At 53.8% G+C, this 16,547-nt stretch overlaps 1 protein-coding gene across 1 annotated transcript in view; it reads left to right on the forward strand.

Moving 5' to 3' along the window:
• CACNA1E (calcium voltage-gated channel subunit alpha1 E) overlaps positions 1-16,547 on the forward strand; it is a 122,023-nt gene that overhangs the window by 65,375 nt on the left and 40,101 nt on the right. The window contains exons 9-20 of the mRNA XM_019471144.1: positions 4,924-5,039; positions 6,059-6,112; positions 6,446-6,580; positions 6,883-7,092; positions 8,448-8,560; positions 8,821-8,933; positions 9,058-9,189; positions 9,527-9,599; positions 10,006-10,123; positions 10,449-10,516; positions 11,938-12,035; positions 15,301-15,376. Coding sequence (XP_019326689.1) covers positions 4,924-5,039; positions 6,059-6,112; positions 6,446-6,580; positions 6,883-7,092; positions 8,448-8,560; positions 8,821-8,933; positions 9,058-9,189; positions 9,527-9,599; positions 10,006-10,123; positions 10,449-10,516; positions 11,938-12,035; positions 15,301-15,376 — 1,306 coding nt within the window. The remainder of the gene's footprint in view (positions 1-4,923; positions 5,040-6,058; positions 6,113-6,445; positions 6,581-6,882; positions 7,093-8,447; positions 8,561-8,820; positions 8,934-9,057; positions 9,190-9,526; positions 9,600-10,005; positions 10,124-10,448; positions 10,517-11,937; positions 12,036-15,300; positions 15,377-16,547) is intronic.

Consider the following 16,547-nt stretch of genomic DNA (forward strand, 5'->3'; position numbering starts at 1 on the left):
GTCTATATCTACCCCCCTTTAGTTTAAAGCCATTCCCCCTTGTCCTGTCGCAACAGGCCCTGCTAAAAAGTTTGCCGCCATCTTTCTTATAAGCCCCCTTGATGTACTGATAGGCTGCAATAAGGTCTCCCCGAAGCCTTCTCTTCTCTAGGCTGAACAACCCCAACTCTCTCAGCCTTTCTTCATAGGAGAGGTGTTCCGTCCCCCTGATCATTTTTGTGGCCCTCTTCTGGACCCTCTCCAACAGGTCCATGTCTTTCTTATGCTGAGGGCTCCAGAGCTGGACGCAATACTCCAGGTGGGGTCTCACCAGAGCAGAGTAGAGGGGCAGAATCACCTCCCTTGACCTGCTGGCCACGCTTCTTCTGATGCAGCCCAGGATACGGTTGGCAGATGTATGAAGCACATCTTCCCCTAGCAGAGGTTTTTGTACCTTTTGGACTCCCTGCTCTAGCCTTTACTATTGGTTCAGTGCAATAATCCCAGTCCGCAATGCCAGTTCTGCTGTGTCTGCTTGCCACCGTCTGTTTAAGTTGAAGCACCAAGTTACAGACTGCACAGTTAGTTCAACACTCTTACTTTAGTTCCTTTACACCTCTTGGATAAATACCATCTGATCCCCCTGGTTTGCAACTGTCTTATCCGTGTTTTCCAAACCGTCTGTTGTCAGTTCTGTCCCATAACCTTCCCTGACACCCTCCTGGAGTCGAAGGCGGTTTTTGCTCAAATTGTGGTGCTGAAAACTGAGTCGGAGCCATGAGCTGAGACCTCGCGAGTGCTGAGGAGAGCAGCAGTATTACCTGATGTCTTACAGATGGTGTTCCTTGCTATACGTCCCATTATATATGTTTTTTTCACAGCAGCACAGTACTGCTACCTCATCCTCAGTGTGTAATCCAGTATTTCTCCTCTTCCCACCCCATCCTTTCTGCTGCCTCATATCATTTTAAGACCTGTTTGCTAATTGGTTTGTTGGAGGCGTCTTTAATGGTGGCAAAATGCGATGAATTGATGGGTTTGAAGATGTTTGGCTTGTAGTTTCAAAGCATGGAAGCCACAATGTTGATATGACCAGCGCTATATACCCGCTCAGGACTCAAAGAAGATCCAGAAAGGATACATGTGGGTTGCAAGATCTGTGATATTTTTTTCTTAGCTAGTTTTTGGGTTTGGGGTTTTTTTGTGGTTGGGGTTTTTTGGGTATTTTTTGTTTATTTGTTGTTTCTTTGTTTGTTTTTTCACAAAAAGGGACCCATTTCCAAGCTGGATGCTTTCACATGGGTTCTTCTCCCGGTAAAACCAGACCTGGGCTCTCCAGCCCTTTGAGCGGAGCACACCGATGTAGTAAAAGCATCGCTGCCCTGTTGCAAGTGAGGGCGTGGGAGCCCGGGGAGGAAGGCGGCCGAGCGCGGCGGTGTCCCCCAAGGTCTCCTGCTGGGAGCAGAGACGCTCTCAGGCCATGTGAGGGGAATGCCAAGGCTGTAGAGGAGAATTTGCAGGCAGAGGAGGAGCGAACCATCTGTGCTCCAATCGCCCCAGCAGGCTGGGCACGGCATGAGGATGGATGGTGCCCTTGAGTGCAGGAGGACAGATGGCACACTGCTCCCCAGCTTCCACCATGACCTTCAGCGCTCTCCTCCATTGCTCGCTGCGTGTCTTTGGCTTTACGAGGCCAGACGGGGAAGGGCTGCAATGACACAGGGTCGGCATGAGTGGAGCTCGGCTGTCGTGGGTGGACGTTTTCATGCTGGAGGCATCAGGATTTGGGGCCAGGAGACCCAGGTGGACAAACAGAGGTGTGGCTGGTAGGGACCGTGCTTTCTGCTGGTGTCCTCTGAGCCCCCTCGCAGGGATCCCATGGGACAGCACAGCCTCAGGCTCTTTGCAAGGCAAAATTGGGCCATCCTTGGCGATGTAACCCAAACACGCCGGGGAGCAGACCCCTTCAATGGGAGGCAGGCGCCCGGCTCTCTCGGCGATGTGATGTCGCCCTGCCTGTGACTTGGAGCCTTCCCAAGCGGCTGTCAGTCACTGTTGCTGGCCCTGTTCTCACTCACATACAGTATTATCTCTACCCGCTGCTGCAAATTGGCTCTGAGCAATCCTTGATCTGTCAGCATCGCCTACCCACTCTCAGATGTCACCAACCCCCGCTGCTGCCCTGCTCGGTAACGTGTCTCTCTGAAATGTAATAATTCATTAAGTTAAGCTTAACTTTTTTTTTCCCCCTCCCCTTTCTGCCACCCCTTCCTCCTTCTAATGGACAAAAGCAATTAAGCTCCATTAGGGATCACGCATGTGGGAAGCATCTCCCTCGGAGACGCTGCTGCAGCTCCACGGACCTTGTCCCTGGATGCATGTGGCACCAGCTTCTTGCAAATTAGGGCTCCGTGAGCAAAGTTGGGTAGAGGGAAATGGTGCTCAATGAGGGGGGCACTGGAAAAGATGCTCCCATTCCCTCCTCTGGGATTTGAGGCTCAGCTGGTCCTTCTGGGTTTCATTGTGGACACATGATGATGGCTCCTCTCACCGAGCAGCAAAAGGAGGCACTGGCCTCAGCAGAGGAGGAGCTGGAAGACAGAGGGATGGGCAAGCAGGAGGTGGCAGAGAGGGGCCAGATTCCCAGCTGGTGTAAATCAGGGAAAGCTTTCCAGGTGTTTCCGGTTGCAGAATATATCTGCAGGGTCTGGCTGGCAAAACTTCTGCCAAGGAGCTGGCTGGTGTGAGGTTATGGCCCATGGAGCAGAGGTTCAGCGCATGGGAGGACCAGTGGACCAAACCAGAGGGTGAGAGGCAACTTCCCCGCTAACTCTGACTGCAGATGGCATCTTCTCATTTCTTGACATCCAATTTACTAACAAACAAAGGCCGGTGGGGGATGATGGCACAGCCAAAATGGTCCTGCCTTTCCTCCAGCTAGGGCAAGGAGGGTTTTTGGCATGGCATGCCCAAAGCTGAGACTGTGTTTTGCTGTTGGCTGTGGGAGGTCCTTCCTTCTCCCCCGTCTCCTCCTGCCCTCCTTCCCTCCACTTAGCCTGCTTTTCTCTTCCTTGCCTTTTGTTCTCTCCCCCTTCCCTGCCCTAGGAAGAAAGTCTCATTTCAGTCTGAAAGCCCGCGATGGAGGGGGAGAGTCATTTGATGCTTAATGCCAGAGCGGCAGGAAACTTCACCTTCCTGGGGTGGAATTAAAAATGCTTGAATTGTCTGGGAATCTTAAACAAGAGATGCAGGGAACATTCAGGGCTTTTCACACAAACATGCACATATACACACATGCGAAAGCCCACACAGCATTAAGGGTGTAATAGCTCAGCTGGGGTAATGCACTTGAACTCTCTCTGCAGCAGACAGACCAATTCTTTCAGTTCTTTTGAATATTTTTTTTTTAGACTGGAGATTGCTGCTAGTCTCCGGGGAGAGAGACGTTTGTCTTGCAGAGAGAATGGTGCCATTTGTTCTTCACAATCACGCTTCCCTGGGAGCACCCTGGGACCGGGAGGAGGCTGAGGGCATGGGCTGGGTTCTTCCATGCAGCTGGGGGCTCTGTAGCTGCTGGGGCTCAGGGACGGGATGGGGAGCTGCAGCCAGCAGATTGCATCCCTGTGATGTTGTTGCAAGGAAGGAAGGAAGGGTATGCTTGGGGATGTCTGGTGTCAGGGATGCTCCTTGTGTGCAAACGTGGTTGTCAATAGAGATATAATGTGCGGCTTGAGATGCCCAAGGTATGTGGTGTGTGTGAGCACTGGGTGTGGGACCTCCTAGAAGCAGGTCTGGCCGTGTTGTCTCACGTATAACCCACGGTGTGGGTGGGAGATTACCTATGTTGCCACCCCTGTGCTTCCTGCCAAGTATTTCCATTTCTCTGTGTGTGATGGCCTTTGCATACATGCTTAGGGCTTCAGGTGCTTCTTCGTACAGGGTGGGTGAAAACCTCAGGAGGGCAGCCTGCATGGGCCTTCTGTGTGTGACCATGAGCATGTGTATACCAGAAAGCAGACCATGCTTACCAGCGTGGTCTTGTGTTTTATCTGCACGTGAGAAGGTGTATATAGCCCTAGCTGCATATGGGTGTCTTTGGACAGCTCTGGGCTGGGCTGTAGGTGAAATCATATATCTTATGTACTGAGGAGTGTGTTTATGATTGTGCCTAGCAGTGCATGTGAGCACGTGGATGCTAGTACATCTGTGCACCACGTGTGTTAGAGGCTGCATGAGCAGTGGGCATGGCATTAGCTCTGGCCGGTGTTGTTCAGTATTTGGCCCCAGGCAGGCAGGTGTCTTTGCCTGCGCAGAGCCCATGAGGTCCTGCCTGCCCTCCTGCCTGCTGCGGCGCCAAGCCAAGCTGTTGTCCTTCTCTGGACTGCTCATCATGCCTGGACAGTTTGCGTGAGACACTGAAGTCCAGAGAAGGACAGCAGGGATGTCTCAAGTCCTGGGAAAACTCTCCAAGGAGAGGCTGGAAAGAAAAAGGATTCAGAGGAGGAGGTGAAGGCAGGGTACAGGACCTGCCCTTCTCCATTGCCTTGCTGCCTCCTCACAGTGCCCGGTTTTTATTCCCTGAAGGGACACACAGAAGCTGAACTGGTGCTGGAGTTGGGTGGTGCTGGGAGCATCCTCCCCGAACAGCAGCACCTCCCAGCCGGGGCATGCGGGGCTGAGTGACCAAGCAGGGCGTTTGCTCACGTCTGTCTGCACCTTTCCTTCTGCAAAGAAGCTTCTCCTCCTCTCTGTTCATTCATCCATCCCCTGGCCATGCTTTGGCTGGGGATGGCCATGCATTGCCCCAACATGCTCCAGCAGCCCTTGGCTTGTGCTTGCCCTTGGTCCCTGCCTCCCCTCCCTGCCCAGTGGTGCCCCCAGCCCCCCTGCGCACCCTGCTGCCCCCCGGCCGCACTCTCACCACCTCCCTGTGCCCTTCCCCAGGGAGTTTGCCAAAGAGCGTGAGCGAGTGGAGAACCGCCGAGCCTTCATGAAGCTGCGGCGCCAGCAGCAGATTGAGCGGGAGCTCAACGGCTACCGGGCTTGGATAGACAAAGCAGGTAAAGGCTGGTGGGCCAGGGGGACTCCCAGGTGGGTGGTGGGCACTGAAGGGTGCTGGTCATGCAAAGTGGTGGGGACGGGAAGGGATCCCTGAGCATCATCCAGTGCAACCCCAAAGTTGCACAGGTGCTCACATGGTGGCATTGGGTGCACGGGTGAGCTTGGCCCCAGATGGTGTGATGGTCCGGCCAGGCTGCAAGCAAGGACATCACCAACAGCTGATGAAACCTGTGGCATGAAACTGTCCTATGTTGAACATGAGGCGTATTACATCTCCAGGGAAGGCTGTGAGCATCACTGCTGCGAGCTTTGCTCTGCCATGGTTTCCTTTCTCTTGATGTTTGCTGGAGTCCCCTGCAGTGGTGGGAAAGTAGAGCAGTGAACAGTGACAGTGGTTTTCCAGTTAAACCTGCTCCTGGAGCAGGCTGGAGGGGATGCACTGGCTAATTCCCAGCTCAGGGCTCCCACCTGGACCTGGGTGAGGGCTGGGGATGGTGGAAGTTTCCAGGCTTCCTGCTCACACCCAGCCATGCACGACAGCCCATGGGTCCTGGTCCCCAAACTGCCACAGCCCTTGTCCTTGCTTGCACCTTGTGGGGATCAGTTCAGGGTGTTTGGCTCTGGGAAGGGAAGATTTACACTTTCATCTAGCATTCAGACTTGAAAAAGGATGGTAACTTGAAACGAGGCCTGAGCCCCAGACCTCAGCTTTGGTCCTGGGTTGGGATGTTGGGCCCCAGACCTGTCTACAATGTTTAACTTCTTTAGTGGGGTTAATTACAGTGGAGGAAGAAGGGTTGATTACAAGTAATTTTTCTTTCTGATGCAATGTGTAGTAGCTGCCGCTTGCCACCCTCTAGAATTTGCTTTTGGACACTTAATCAATACTTGACAAGAGTTTGCAACTAGAGCAACAACCTCCAGGCTGGGCAAAGTGTTTAGGTACAAGGCAGTGAGGTCTGATGTGCTCAGCCAACTGTGTCTTGTCTCCTGATGCTGAACTCTGTGTTTTGCGTAGAGGAAGTCATGCTGGCTGAAGAGAACAAAAATGCTGGGACCTCAGCCTTAGAAGGTAAGACAAGCAAAGTCCTGCCTAAGCACCTGCCTGCCCTTCCTTCTGCCTGTCCACTGTGATGAGAGGAGGGAGGTTTGGGGATGCCCCAGTGAGGTCCATGGCCTGAGAGAGGGGTGTGGGGAAATGGATTGACAGCATAACCCCTAAGAGAGCATGGAGGCCAGGAGATGTCTGATCCCACACAGGGATATTTCTGGACTAGGGTCACCTGGGTATCTCCATCCTGTTACCAGACTCGAGTTAGCCAAGTACTGATCACCAGGTCATGGTCCAATATGCTGGCTACTGTCAGAGTTGGGCCACCAACACCCCTTCCTCTTCCCTTCCCAGTGCTCAGGCGAGCCACCATCAAAAGGAACCGGACAGATGCCATGAACCGTGACTCGAGCGATGAGCACTGTGTCGATATCTCCTCCGTGGGTGAGCGGAGGCTGGCGCAGAGAAGACCTCTTCATCCAACATTGGGTTAGTGCAGTTTTGAGCTTTCCTCCCACAAACCTCTGCCAGTTTATTGAGTTGCGAGGGTCATACCTGTCATGTGGAGATGGTCGCAAATCAGCCATCTTTGCTAGTTTGACAGCAAAGGGGGCAAACGACCCACTGCCCCCTGTACCATTTAAAAACTGTGTGGTTAAGTCATGTCCCATAAAAGCAATGTCTGTGAGCCGTCTGTCCTGTCTCATGTTGTGGAGAAGGCTGGAGCACCCAACTCCTTCTCTCACCTTGATTGGAGCACCCAACTCCTTCTCCCCCCTCTTTTCCCTTAGGTAACCCCTTGAGTCACTCTGGCCTCAAAGGCGCCAGAGTGGATGGTGCCTCCTACTTACGGCACAAGGAGCGACTCCTGCGCATCTCTGTTCGCCACATGGTGAAATCCCAGGTCTTCTACTGGATCGTCTTGAGCCTGGTGGCTCTCAACACTGCCTGCGTGGCCATTGTCCATCACAACCAGCCAGCCTGGCTCACCCACTTCCTCTGTGAGTCCCTGGGCTTTGTGTAGGTGTGAGAGCACTGCGTGGGCAGGCAAAACCTCCTGCAACCTTTTTATCTCCAGCAGCCGGAGGTTGCAGCACGTCTTCGCTCCTTGCCCCAGGGCACATGGGGATGAATCCCACCAGAGTCATGCTGGTATGGAGCTGGGTGGGGAATAACCTGAATTACATTCACTGTTGATAAAAAAAGGACTGTGTACAGCCATTTAATACAGCTTTGCCCTTGGCCCTGTGGCCACTGATGGCTGTCTCAGCCCTATGGGCAAATGTGGAGGAGCTTTAGTGGCCTCATGCCCTTCAGGTCTGATGTGTTTGTCAAGAGAGACAAACAGACTGCAGGTCTCAGTTGGGTTTATCCTAAAATTGTGAACAGTGGTGATGGAAAGCTTGCTGGAGATCCATCTTTGAATGCCCACAAGCAATTGCTGGAAAGGCGTGAGTTTGCAGGGATGGGACTGGTCATGGGAGAACCCCCTGGTTAAAGTTTTGGTGCAGAGCATGGCATGGAGATCCCAAGCTTGAAACCAGTTACTGGAGCATCCCCCAGTGCACCGTGGGCCATGGTACAAGGTCAGGTCTCGGAGGCAGCACACCCATGTCTATTCTAGCGTGGTGCTAACTGCAGAGCAGCGTGGTCAACCCCATGGCAGCCATGTGTTACTCCTGAGCTGCTGCAGTAGGGACAGTGCTGCTTTCTCAGCCATGTTATTCTTATTCTTACTCACCTTGAAAACGTCCCCGTCAAGCACCGGGCCTGCCCAAATTTGCATTAGCACGCTTAGGCCTGCCGGGATCCCAGCACGCCACGGTGTGGTACGGCAGCTGGTCATGGTGAGAAGCATCTTTTGGACAAGGTGAAGAGCCAGACTCTTGCCTGCTAATGTTCATGAAATAGCTGGAGAAGCTTTTCACTGGCTGTTGGCTGTTCAGCTCGGTTACCCTGGCTAAGTTCCAGCCATGCAATGATTTAAATCCAGGTTGCTAATATTCCCCTACAGTGTCGTGTGGTTAATGTCTTTGCAGATGCCTCAACAACTGTCATATAATGCTAAAGAGCTGCTCTGCTCCATGCCGGCCATCTCTGGTCTTCTCAAACCCCTGGGACACTGGTGCACCTACCCTGAAAGATTAACTTGTGGGGTTGGTGCTCTGTTATACACAATTTAGCCCCTCACAGACAAGCTTCCCTCGTCCCAAACCCTGAGGGCTTGGGGAAGCAGCGTGGTCCTCGACTTGTCCCATCTCTGTGGTGTGCTATATGGGGCCACTGGTGGGTGCATGCAGGATGCTCCGCGTAGCTCGGTGCCCCAGGGTTAGCGCGTTTGGGTTTTCTCTTTCAGACTATGCAGAGTTCCTGTTTCTTGGGCTCTTCCTCCTGGAGATGTCCTTAAAGATGTACGGGATGGGGCCACGCCTTTACTTCCATTCTTCCTTCAACTGCTTTGACTGTGGGGTAAGCGGCCCCAGAGATGCTGTGGGTGTGGGGAGAGATGTTTGGCAGGTGTCTGCAGCGCAAGCACCAAGGGGGAGAAGAACGGGATGGCCCTTGCAGTGGGCAGGGGAGCCCTTTCTGCTGGAACAGCCTGCCTGTGCCAGACCGAGACACCAGGTCTTGGGCAGGGTGGAGGGTGCCTCGTCTTCAGGCCCGTGAAGATTTCCTGCAACGGCCCGTCCTGAGCCTGTTGTTGACTCATGGCTGTGTCTGCTTCTCAGGTCACGGTGGGAAGCATCTTCGAAGTGGTTTGGGCTATCTTCAGACCAGGAACCTCTTTTGGGATCAGTGTCCTACGAGCCCTTCGTCTCCTGCGAATATTTAAAATAACCAAGTAAGTACCAACCATGTGTGCCTGTCACCCTTCATCTCCGACTGTGGCTGCAGCCCAGATCCAGTCGCTCCTGCTCTCCTGTCAGCATCACTGTGAGTGCTCCAGCAATGTCTCTGTTTTCTAGGTACTGGGCATCCCTGAGGAATTTGGTGGTCTCGCTGATGAGCTCCATGAAGTCTATTATCAGCCTGCTCTTCCTCCTTTTCCTCTTCATTGTAGTCTTTGCCCTCCTGGGAATGCAGCTGTTTGGAGGCAGGTAGGTCGTTTCAAGTCTGGGGAAAAGGAATTTCTTGGTGTTAAAGCCAAGTGATGACACCCTCTTAGGTGCCTAGGAAGACTGTAGCCTTGTCCCTCAGTCTGCTGCTAACAGTGGTACTTCTGCCGTACAAAAGTCCCTGCTCGAGGGGTGCCTTTGGGCTGTGTGGGTCCTTCTGGCCAGGAGACCTTTTGAGTTCTGGCACCAAATGCTCGAGAGACCTTCCTTAGCGTGGGGAAAGGTCCTCCTAAGCACAAGATAGCTGATAGCACAGCAGTCAGGGGTTTGATGACCTTGGTACTCCAGCCCGTTTATGTCCTCCTGGTTCCACTTCCAGGTTTAACTTCATTGATGGGACGCCATCAGCCAACTTTGACACTTTCCCTGCGGCCATCATGACGGTGTTCCAGGTAGGAGCTGGGCTGCAAGGGGACACAATCAAAGGGACTTGGGACCACCTGCTCCCTGCCCCCTGGCTGGAAGGGGCTTTTTAAACCAAACAAGTTCCCTTCCATCAGCTGTTAGGATATAACTCACTTCCTCCCTCTCGCCTGTGCAACACAGTGGATGGCAAGAGATGGAAACTCTTCCACCTGTGTTACAGAAGGTGGAAGATTTTCAAAACTCTTCTGAGGATACCTAAATCCTCAGCAGTGTCTAACATCATCTCCCTCAATTGCTGCAGCTGTAGAGCTGGGTTATCCACCACACAGGGTCTCTGTACTTGGCTCCTGTGCATTTGTGGGATGGATCGAGGGGGCTGTCCAGGTGATGAGAAGGTGCAGGTGACAGAGCTGCTGGCTTGCTTTCCTGCAGATCCTGACGGGTGAGGACTGGAACGAGGTGATGTACAACGGCATCCGCTCTCAGGGAGGCGTTCGCTCAGGCATGTGGTCCTCCATCTATTTCATCGTCCTCACCTTGTTTGGAAACTGTATCCACCTGGCTGCTGTTCTTTTAGTGGAGACAACCCCATCTCATCTCCCTCTCTGGAGGCACCCCCTCCCCACCCACTGCTCCTTCCTCCTCTCCCAGTTGAGGGAGTCCCATCAAATGTGCAGCAGCCCTGGATATCCCAAATGCAGAGAAGGAGCCCTCTGGAGGTGCACTGGGGGCTGTATATATGGGATGGGTCAGGAGTTTGTCCCTCTGGCTGCTCCTCACTAGGCTGGTGAGGAGCCGTCAGGGCCACCCTCCCTTGGTGGCTGCAGACACCCATGTCCTTCACACATGCCTTGTGCATCCTTAGCTGCTCACAGATACTCTGCTGAACGTGTTCTTGGCTATTGCGGTGGACAACCTGGCCAACGCTCAGGAGCTCACCAAGGTATGTTCCAGTTGCTCCTTTTTCTTCTCTTGCTGGTGTGAAGAGAGTGAAGAAGAGGGCCAGCAGGGAAGGCACCAGAAGCACTGCCTGTGACTGTTCTCACTCCAGAGCCGGGACCACCTTGTCCTTTAGCTCAGCCTGCTTTGGAAAGAGGTCAGGTCAAATTGCAAGTGGGGGCTCTTCCTCCAGGAGGGTGCACAGGGTGCTCCCCTGAAACACAAACCCATATCGCTGGGCAAAGCCATTTAGACTTTGATACAGGAAAGCACTTAAACCTGTTGGTCTCATGTCTTTCCAGGAACAGCCACACTTCCCATCAAGTGTGGCTTAACTATTTCTCCATTTAAGCTCCTCAGTTTCATTTGCCTCCAGTCAGATCGAGATAACCCTCATCTATCTGATGGGGTCTGATGTGGGGACGGTTATTTGCTGAAGCACTCTGGAGATGCGGAGTGGGAAGTGCTTTCCAGTGGTGTCAGTATTTATTCCCCATCTGCCTGCGGGGCAGTGGACGTGATTTAGGATGCAATTTAGGATGGTGCTTGAGAAGGTTATTTGGCTTAGCTGTTTTTAAGACCGTGCTGGGAAATATTTGGGGAATGCTAAAATGTTGGGCCACCATCTGGATAACGGTGAGTAGGCGAGAGCTGCAAGGGTCATTGCTGCTCCTTGGAGGGAACCAGCGATCCTGCGGTGCCCGTTTTCTTGCAGAGCCCATACCTATTACTCAGGTCCTTGGGGCTTACTGAGAGGCCTCCACACTGGTGTAAATCTGACCTGTTAGCAGCAAATGAAATGGGGCATGGTGCTTGTTTGCCTGAAGGGTGTGTGCGGGGGTCCCTGTCCTCCCGCGGTGGGTGCAGGTGGCACTGCTGGCTGCTGCTGGGGTGAGAGGGGTGGGAGAGCCCCGTGGCGTACCAGTAGTATCAATTAAGGGCGCACTGAGTTTTTGAAAAGGCTGAATGCATTCTAATGACTCCTAATGACATTTTTTGCTCTGGAGACACAACCATACTCATTAAAGCAATACGGTCTCTGCCGGGGTCATTCATGGATGCCTTGCCTCCCACTCCATCAGGGGGATGCCTGTCTCACCCCTGTGGCTCTGAAGAAGGGAGGGCTGAGTTGGTCTACGCCATCTGGGGCTGTTCTAGCGTGCACAGCCCGGCTCTTGCCTGGAGTGTGCTGGGTTCACGTATTTAAGTAGCACTGACACCTTCAGTAAGATCTGGCATAGTGGGGAAGTTGCATCCCCATAATAAAATAAAGGCTGTCTCTGGAAATACAGGTGCCGGCTCCCCTTTTCTCCCGCATGCCTTGGTATCTAAGGTAGCCCCGTGCATCCTTCGCTGCCTCCGATGGCTGCACCTTCCCTTGAAACTCCAGCATCCCACTAAGCAACTCCCCTCTTTCCTCCGCAGGATGAGCAGGAGGAAGAGGAGGCCTTTAACCAGAAGCACGCCCTTCAGAAAGCCAAAGAAGTCAGCCCCATGTCCGCCCCAAACATGCCTGCTATCGAGTGAGTGACCCTCTCCGACCACTATCCCGGTGTCCCCCCAAGGCCAGCGGGGCTTCTCAGCAGGGTGGAGAGCTGAAGCAGAGCCTGGCATGGCAGCTTGCGGGGCTGCCGCAGTAAAAAGGGGTCCCCGCACAGTGTGACTCCCTCTCCAGGTGTCTTCCTGGGGATGGATGGAGATCTAGGAGCATGCTCCCCGTGAGCAGCAGTGCCTTCGGAGAGGTGTCGGAGCAGGGACCAGCTCACCCCACGGGACCTGGGCTTGCTCACCCTTGCCCTGAACAGCAGCCTCAGAGCTTGGGCATGGCAGAAATCCACTACAAGAAGCTTTCTGCCCCAAATGTACAGCTCAAACACTCAGGGCTGCTGCTAGGGGTGGGGAAGGAGGCTGGGAAGGAGGAAGGTATCTCATTTTTTTCTTGAGGAGGGGTAATATTTGCTCCCGGGGAGCGTTTCTTCATGGCAGAGCTGTGGGATTGCAGCCAGGGCTGGGGGAGAAGGGAGCAGTGGTGTCACAAATCTCCCCCAGGCTCCTTCCCTGGTAGTGAATGCAGTTATGAGAGATGGAGCAGGTTTGCAAAACCATGTTTGATTGTACAGAAATTTGATTTGGGCAAGGAAAAAAAGCCCCAAACCACATAACCCCCCGGCGTGGTGTTAAGGAGCCTTGTCTCTGCGTTTCAGCAGAAGAAAATTCTGTTTTTTCCTTTCTAGACACCTTTTTTCCCTTTATTGTGCAGTGTCATATGGTCTAAATCACATAAAACTTTCAAAGTCAACATTGGAATGAGACGTTTTGATTTGTTTCCCAAAACAGTACATTTCAGTATGGCTGAAAGGTTTTTTTTTTTTTTCTTTTTTTATAGAATCCTTTCCCAGGGAATTTTAGGTTTCGTTATGCTTTCAAACCCAGCCAAGCTCATACACATTTGTTTCCCAAAACAGTACATTTCAGTATGGCTGAAAGGTTTTTTTTTTTTTTTTTTTTTTTATAGAATCCTTTCCCAGGGAATTTTAGGTTTCGTTATGCTTTGAAACCCAGCCAAGCTCATACACAGCAGAATCTCTTGCAGATTTGCCGAGAGAAACCGCTGTCTTCAGGCGAGCACTGATCTGGGGGGGGTTGGAGGCAGCATTAGGAATGGCCCCAGCTCCCTGGCTTGGCAGTGGTGGGATGCGATGGTCGCCCATCCTGCATGCATCACCCGTGGTTTTAGGGGCAGCAGGAGCTGGGGGTACTTCTAAGCCCTGCCTGGTCTCCCAGCAGCCACAGATATCGCCATGGTTTGGGGGTGATGGGACGTTCATAATAAAACTGTGCCTGGCCAAGTACTGGGGGGGTTTACAGGAGAGAGCAGAGTCTGTGTGTCGTGACCGTCTCTGGCTACCAGTGGGAATGTATCAGATAAAGTGAGGGAATAAAGGGATATAGGCAGCAGAAGAGGCTGGAGGATGGGCAGATAGGAGAGAGGAAGAGAGAGAGATAGACTATGTTAGGGCATTAAAGGATTTGCCCACGCTGCACATCCCTGCTAGAGTTTTCTAGCCATTGTCAGATATAGCTGGTTAGGAAAACAGATCTCTTTAACCTTTTGTTGTTGTTCTAGTGGCATTGAAATGGGAGGTATTGATATTTGCAGATCTTTTTTCCAGCTCCTCCCCCTCATCAGGATGGATAGTGTCAGTGGCAGGAAGGGGGTGCAATGCCATGGGGGTGACCATCTCCAGCATCAGGTCTGATGTGCCTTCGGTGGTGCAATACTGATGCCAGCAGCCAGGGAGGGCTGGTGGGGACATCATAGCAAGGGACAAACCAAAGCAGAGCCAGTACCAAAGGGCTGCTGAAAACTCGGGACCGTGAAGCCAAGCCGGTCTCTGCATTTGGGTGTGCGCAGACACAGATGGCTTCGTTTCTATGTGGGTACCCAGCGCAGGCAGGTTTGGTACACGCGTTCCTGCCTGCAGAGAGGTCCGGTGGTGCTCAGGGATGAATGCTCCCACGTGGCCAGGTTGGCGTGGGCAGCTGCGGTGCCGATCGGAGTATTGTATTTGTACATGGGCGCCGTTGGTGCAGATGGCTCAGAGCTGTTTGACGAGTGGGTGGCCAGATGGACGCATGCGGATGCTGTCATGTGTTGGTGCATAACGTGGTGCGTGGATGCGTTTGAAGGCTCGGCCACTTGCTGCGGGGATGGCGGCGGGTGCCTGCAATTCACTCTCTGCCTTGAGCATGGCACCGGGCTGTTCCCGTGCACGTGGCCATAAGGAGGCAATCACCAACGTGATTCACCCAGGGGCTGAGGGTATCGTTGCACTTGCAGGATGGCAGCGAGATGCACCCCGTCTCACCTGCGTGAGCTCTGCGTGCACGCGGGCGCTTAGTCCTGTGTGGTTGGAGTATATTTGCTTGCATATCCTGCACACACACACGGCATTTGCAAAGAGCAAAACTTGTAAATCACTGCATGCACATATGCTCGTGGCTGTTTGCTTGGAGCTGTGCATATCTGAATCTTTTCTGTGGTGACACAAAGGATAAAGCCTTGAATGTCCCAGCTGCCTGAAGTCAGTGGGGGTGAAGGGCTGACAGCCCTGTTAAGCTTCTCTGTATCAGGGCTGCTCAGGTGACAGGAGCTCTGTGGCATCTCAGCCCTGGGCTTGTGCCTTTGCTTTTGCTGGGGAGCTTCACGTTCCCCTCTGCAGTCTCAGGGCAGCATCAACCCATGGTGATGGCTCTGAGCAGCTCGGGGCTGGCCTCTGACACATTGCTTCCTCTGCAAAATTGTCACATGTTGCTCGGGAGAAGTGAATTTGGAGGAGTTTGAAAGAGCTGTTAAATATCTAAGGATGTACCAGGGCTTCTGAGGTGCTGCAGCCTGCACTGCTCTCCCCATGCCACTGCTGCATGGCTGGCTGGTGCAGGGAAGGCTCTGTGGCCCCCACGAGATGGATCTGCATCCCCAGCACGAGCATTGCTGCATGCATCTCCCTAGATGGCAGCGACGTGTGCCACGGTGGGATGTGGGAATCCGGGTGCAGCACGTGAGTGTGAGCGCGGGCAGCCCTGCAGGCAGCTCGCTGCCGGTGTGCAAGCGTGTATGTGCAAGAGGTTCGCTGCTGGCTGCTGCGCTCCAGCATCCCAGCAGCCTGTGGCCGATAGGCAGAGAGATGCTGGCTGCCCGGGGCGGGGGGACATCTCTCTGCCTTGCCCACACAAGTTAAAGGAGGGGTGAAGGGGGGATTGAACCCATTTGTTTTTCCTCCCCAGAAGAGACAGGCGAAGGAGACACCACATGTCGATGTGGGAGCCACGCAGCAGCCACCTGTATGTGGGCCGCGGGGGCGTGTGTCGTCTGTGGCTCCTGTGCTTTCTGTGTGTCCGTGGGGCCGGGACACACGCCGCTCCCCTCTGGCCTCCTCGGTGGGGGGGGTCATGTGTGTGTGCCTGTATTCAGTGTGCTACTTTGCACCCCTGTTTGTGTGCGTGTGCGTGTGCATTCATGGTTTTGTGCGTGCCTAACCCGCTTGTGTGTGCGCCGTGCACTAAGTGTGTGTCGGTGCGTGCCGCTACCCGTGGATGTGCTCCGGGGGTGAGCAGTGTATGTGTATGCACACGTGTGTGCTCGTGGGTGTTTCCGTGTGCCTCGGTGTGTTGGGAAGGGCACGTCTGTCTTCTCCAGGGTGTTTGTGTGCACGTTTACGGCACTGCAAAGGTTTCATGGCATAGCCCAGTCCTCCCTAGAGCACACCTGCAGGAACATAGAGAAGCCCAGTACAGCTCCTTCCCCCACCAGCAGCCGAAACTGCTGCTCCCCGAGCCTTGGTGCAGGCTTCCTACCCGGGATGTGCCGGGCGAGGGGCTGTCCTGGCCGAGCATAGCTGAGCGCCGGGAGGGAGGGGGCCTTCTGCGCCCAGTGATATTCTCCGTTGCAAATGTCTCAGAGGGCCATCTCTCACCGAGAAAGGCAGGTCTTGTACCTGGCATCTTTTTCCCTCTTACCACTGTCCCCGTCCCATCAGGGCTTCCACCCTTGCCAGCAAACTGGCTCTTGCGCCAGCATCCCCTGCACCGTCGTTTGTACAGTTAGGGCAGCGCTGCTCTGAAAAGAAGCCTGGCTCCAAGGAGCTGGTGATGCAAAGACACCCCCAGTGCAAGGAGGGATCCTCGGCTGCAGTGAGAGGGCATTGCCTATATTTAAGAAGGTGTCCCCAGGCAATCACGCAAGAGGAAGGTGGTCACCCCCTGGCTGGGATAGGGCAAGCCGGGGTGCTGGCTGCTCCCAGCAAGCTGGGCATGCTGCCTAAAAGCTTCAGGGCAGCTGTGAGGCTGCTGGGGCTGGTCCTCCATCAGCCTGATGTGTCTGAAGGGGCAGAAGTACAGTTTCAGCCTCATTTCCAGCCCCTGCCAGCACCAGAGGGATGCTGGAGGGCTGAGGACGAAGCAGGAGCCCAGCCCGTAGCCCTGGGGATGGCATTTCCTTCTCCCTGGGATTCCCAAATTAAATCCAGGTGGAT

This window comes from Aptenodytes forsteri, unplaced genomic scaffold, assembly GCF_000699145.1.
Source record: "Aptenodytes forsteri isolate BGI_AS27 unplaced genomic scaffold, ASM69914v1 Scaffold289, whole genome shotgun sequence".
NCBI classification, from domain to species: Eukaryota; Metazoa; Chordata; class Aves; order Sphenisciformes; family Spheniscidae; genus Aptenodytes; species Aptenodytes forsteri.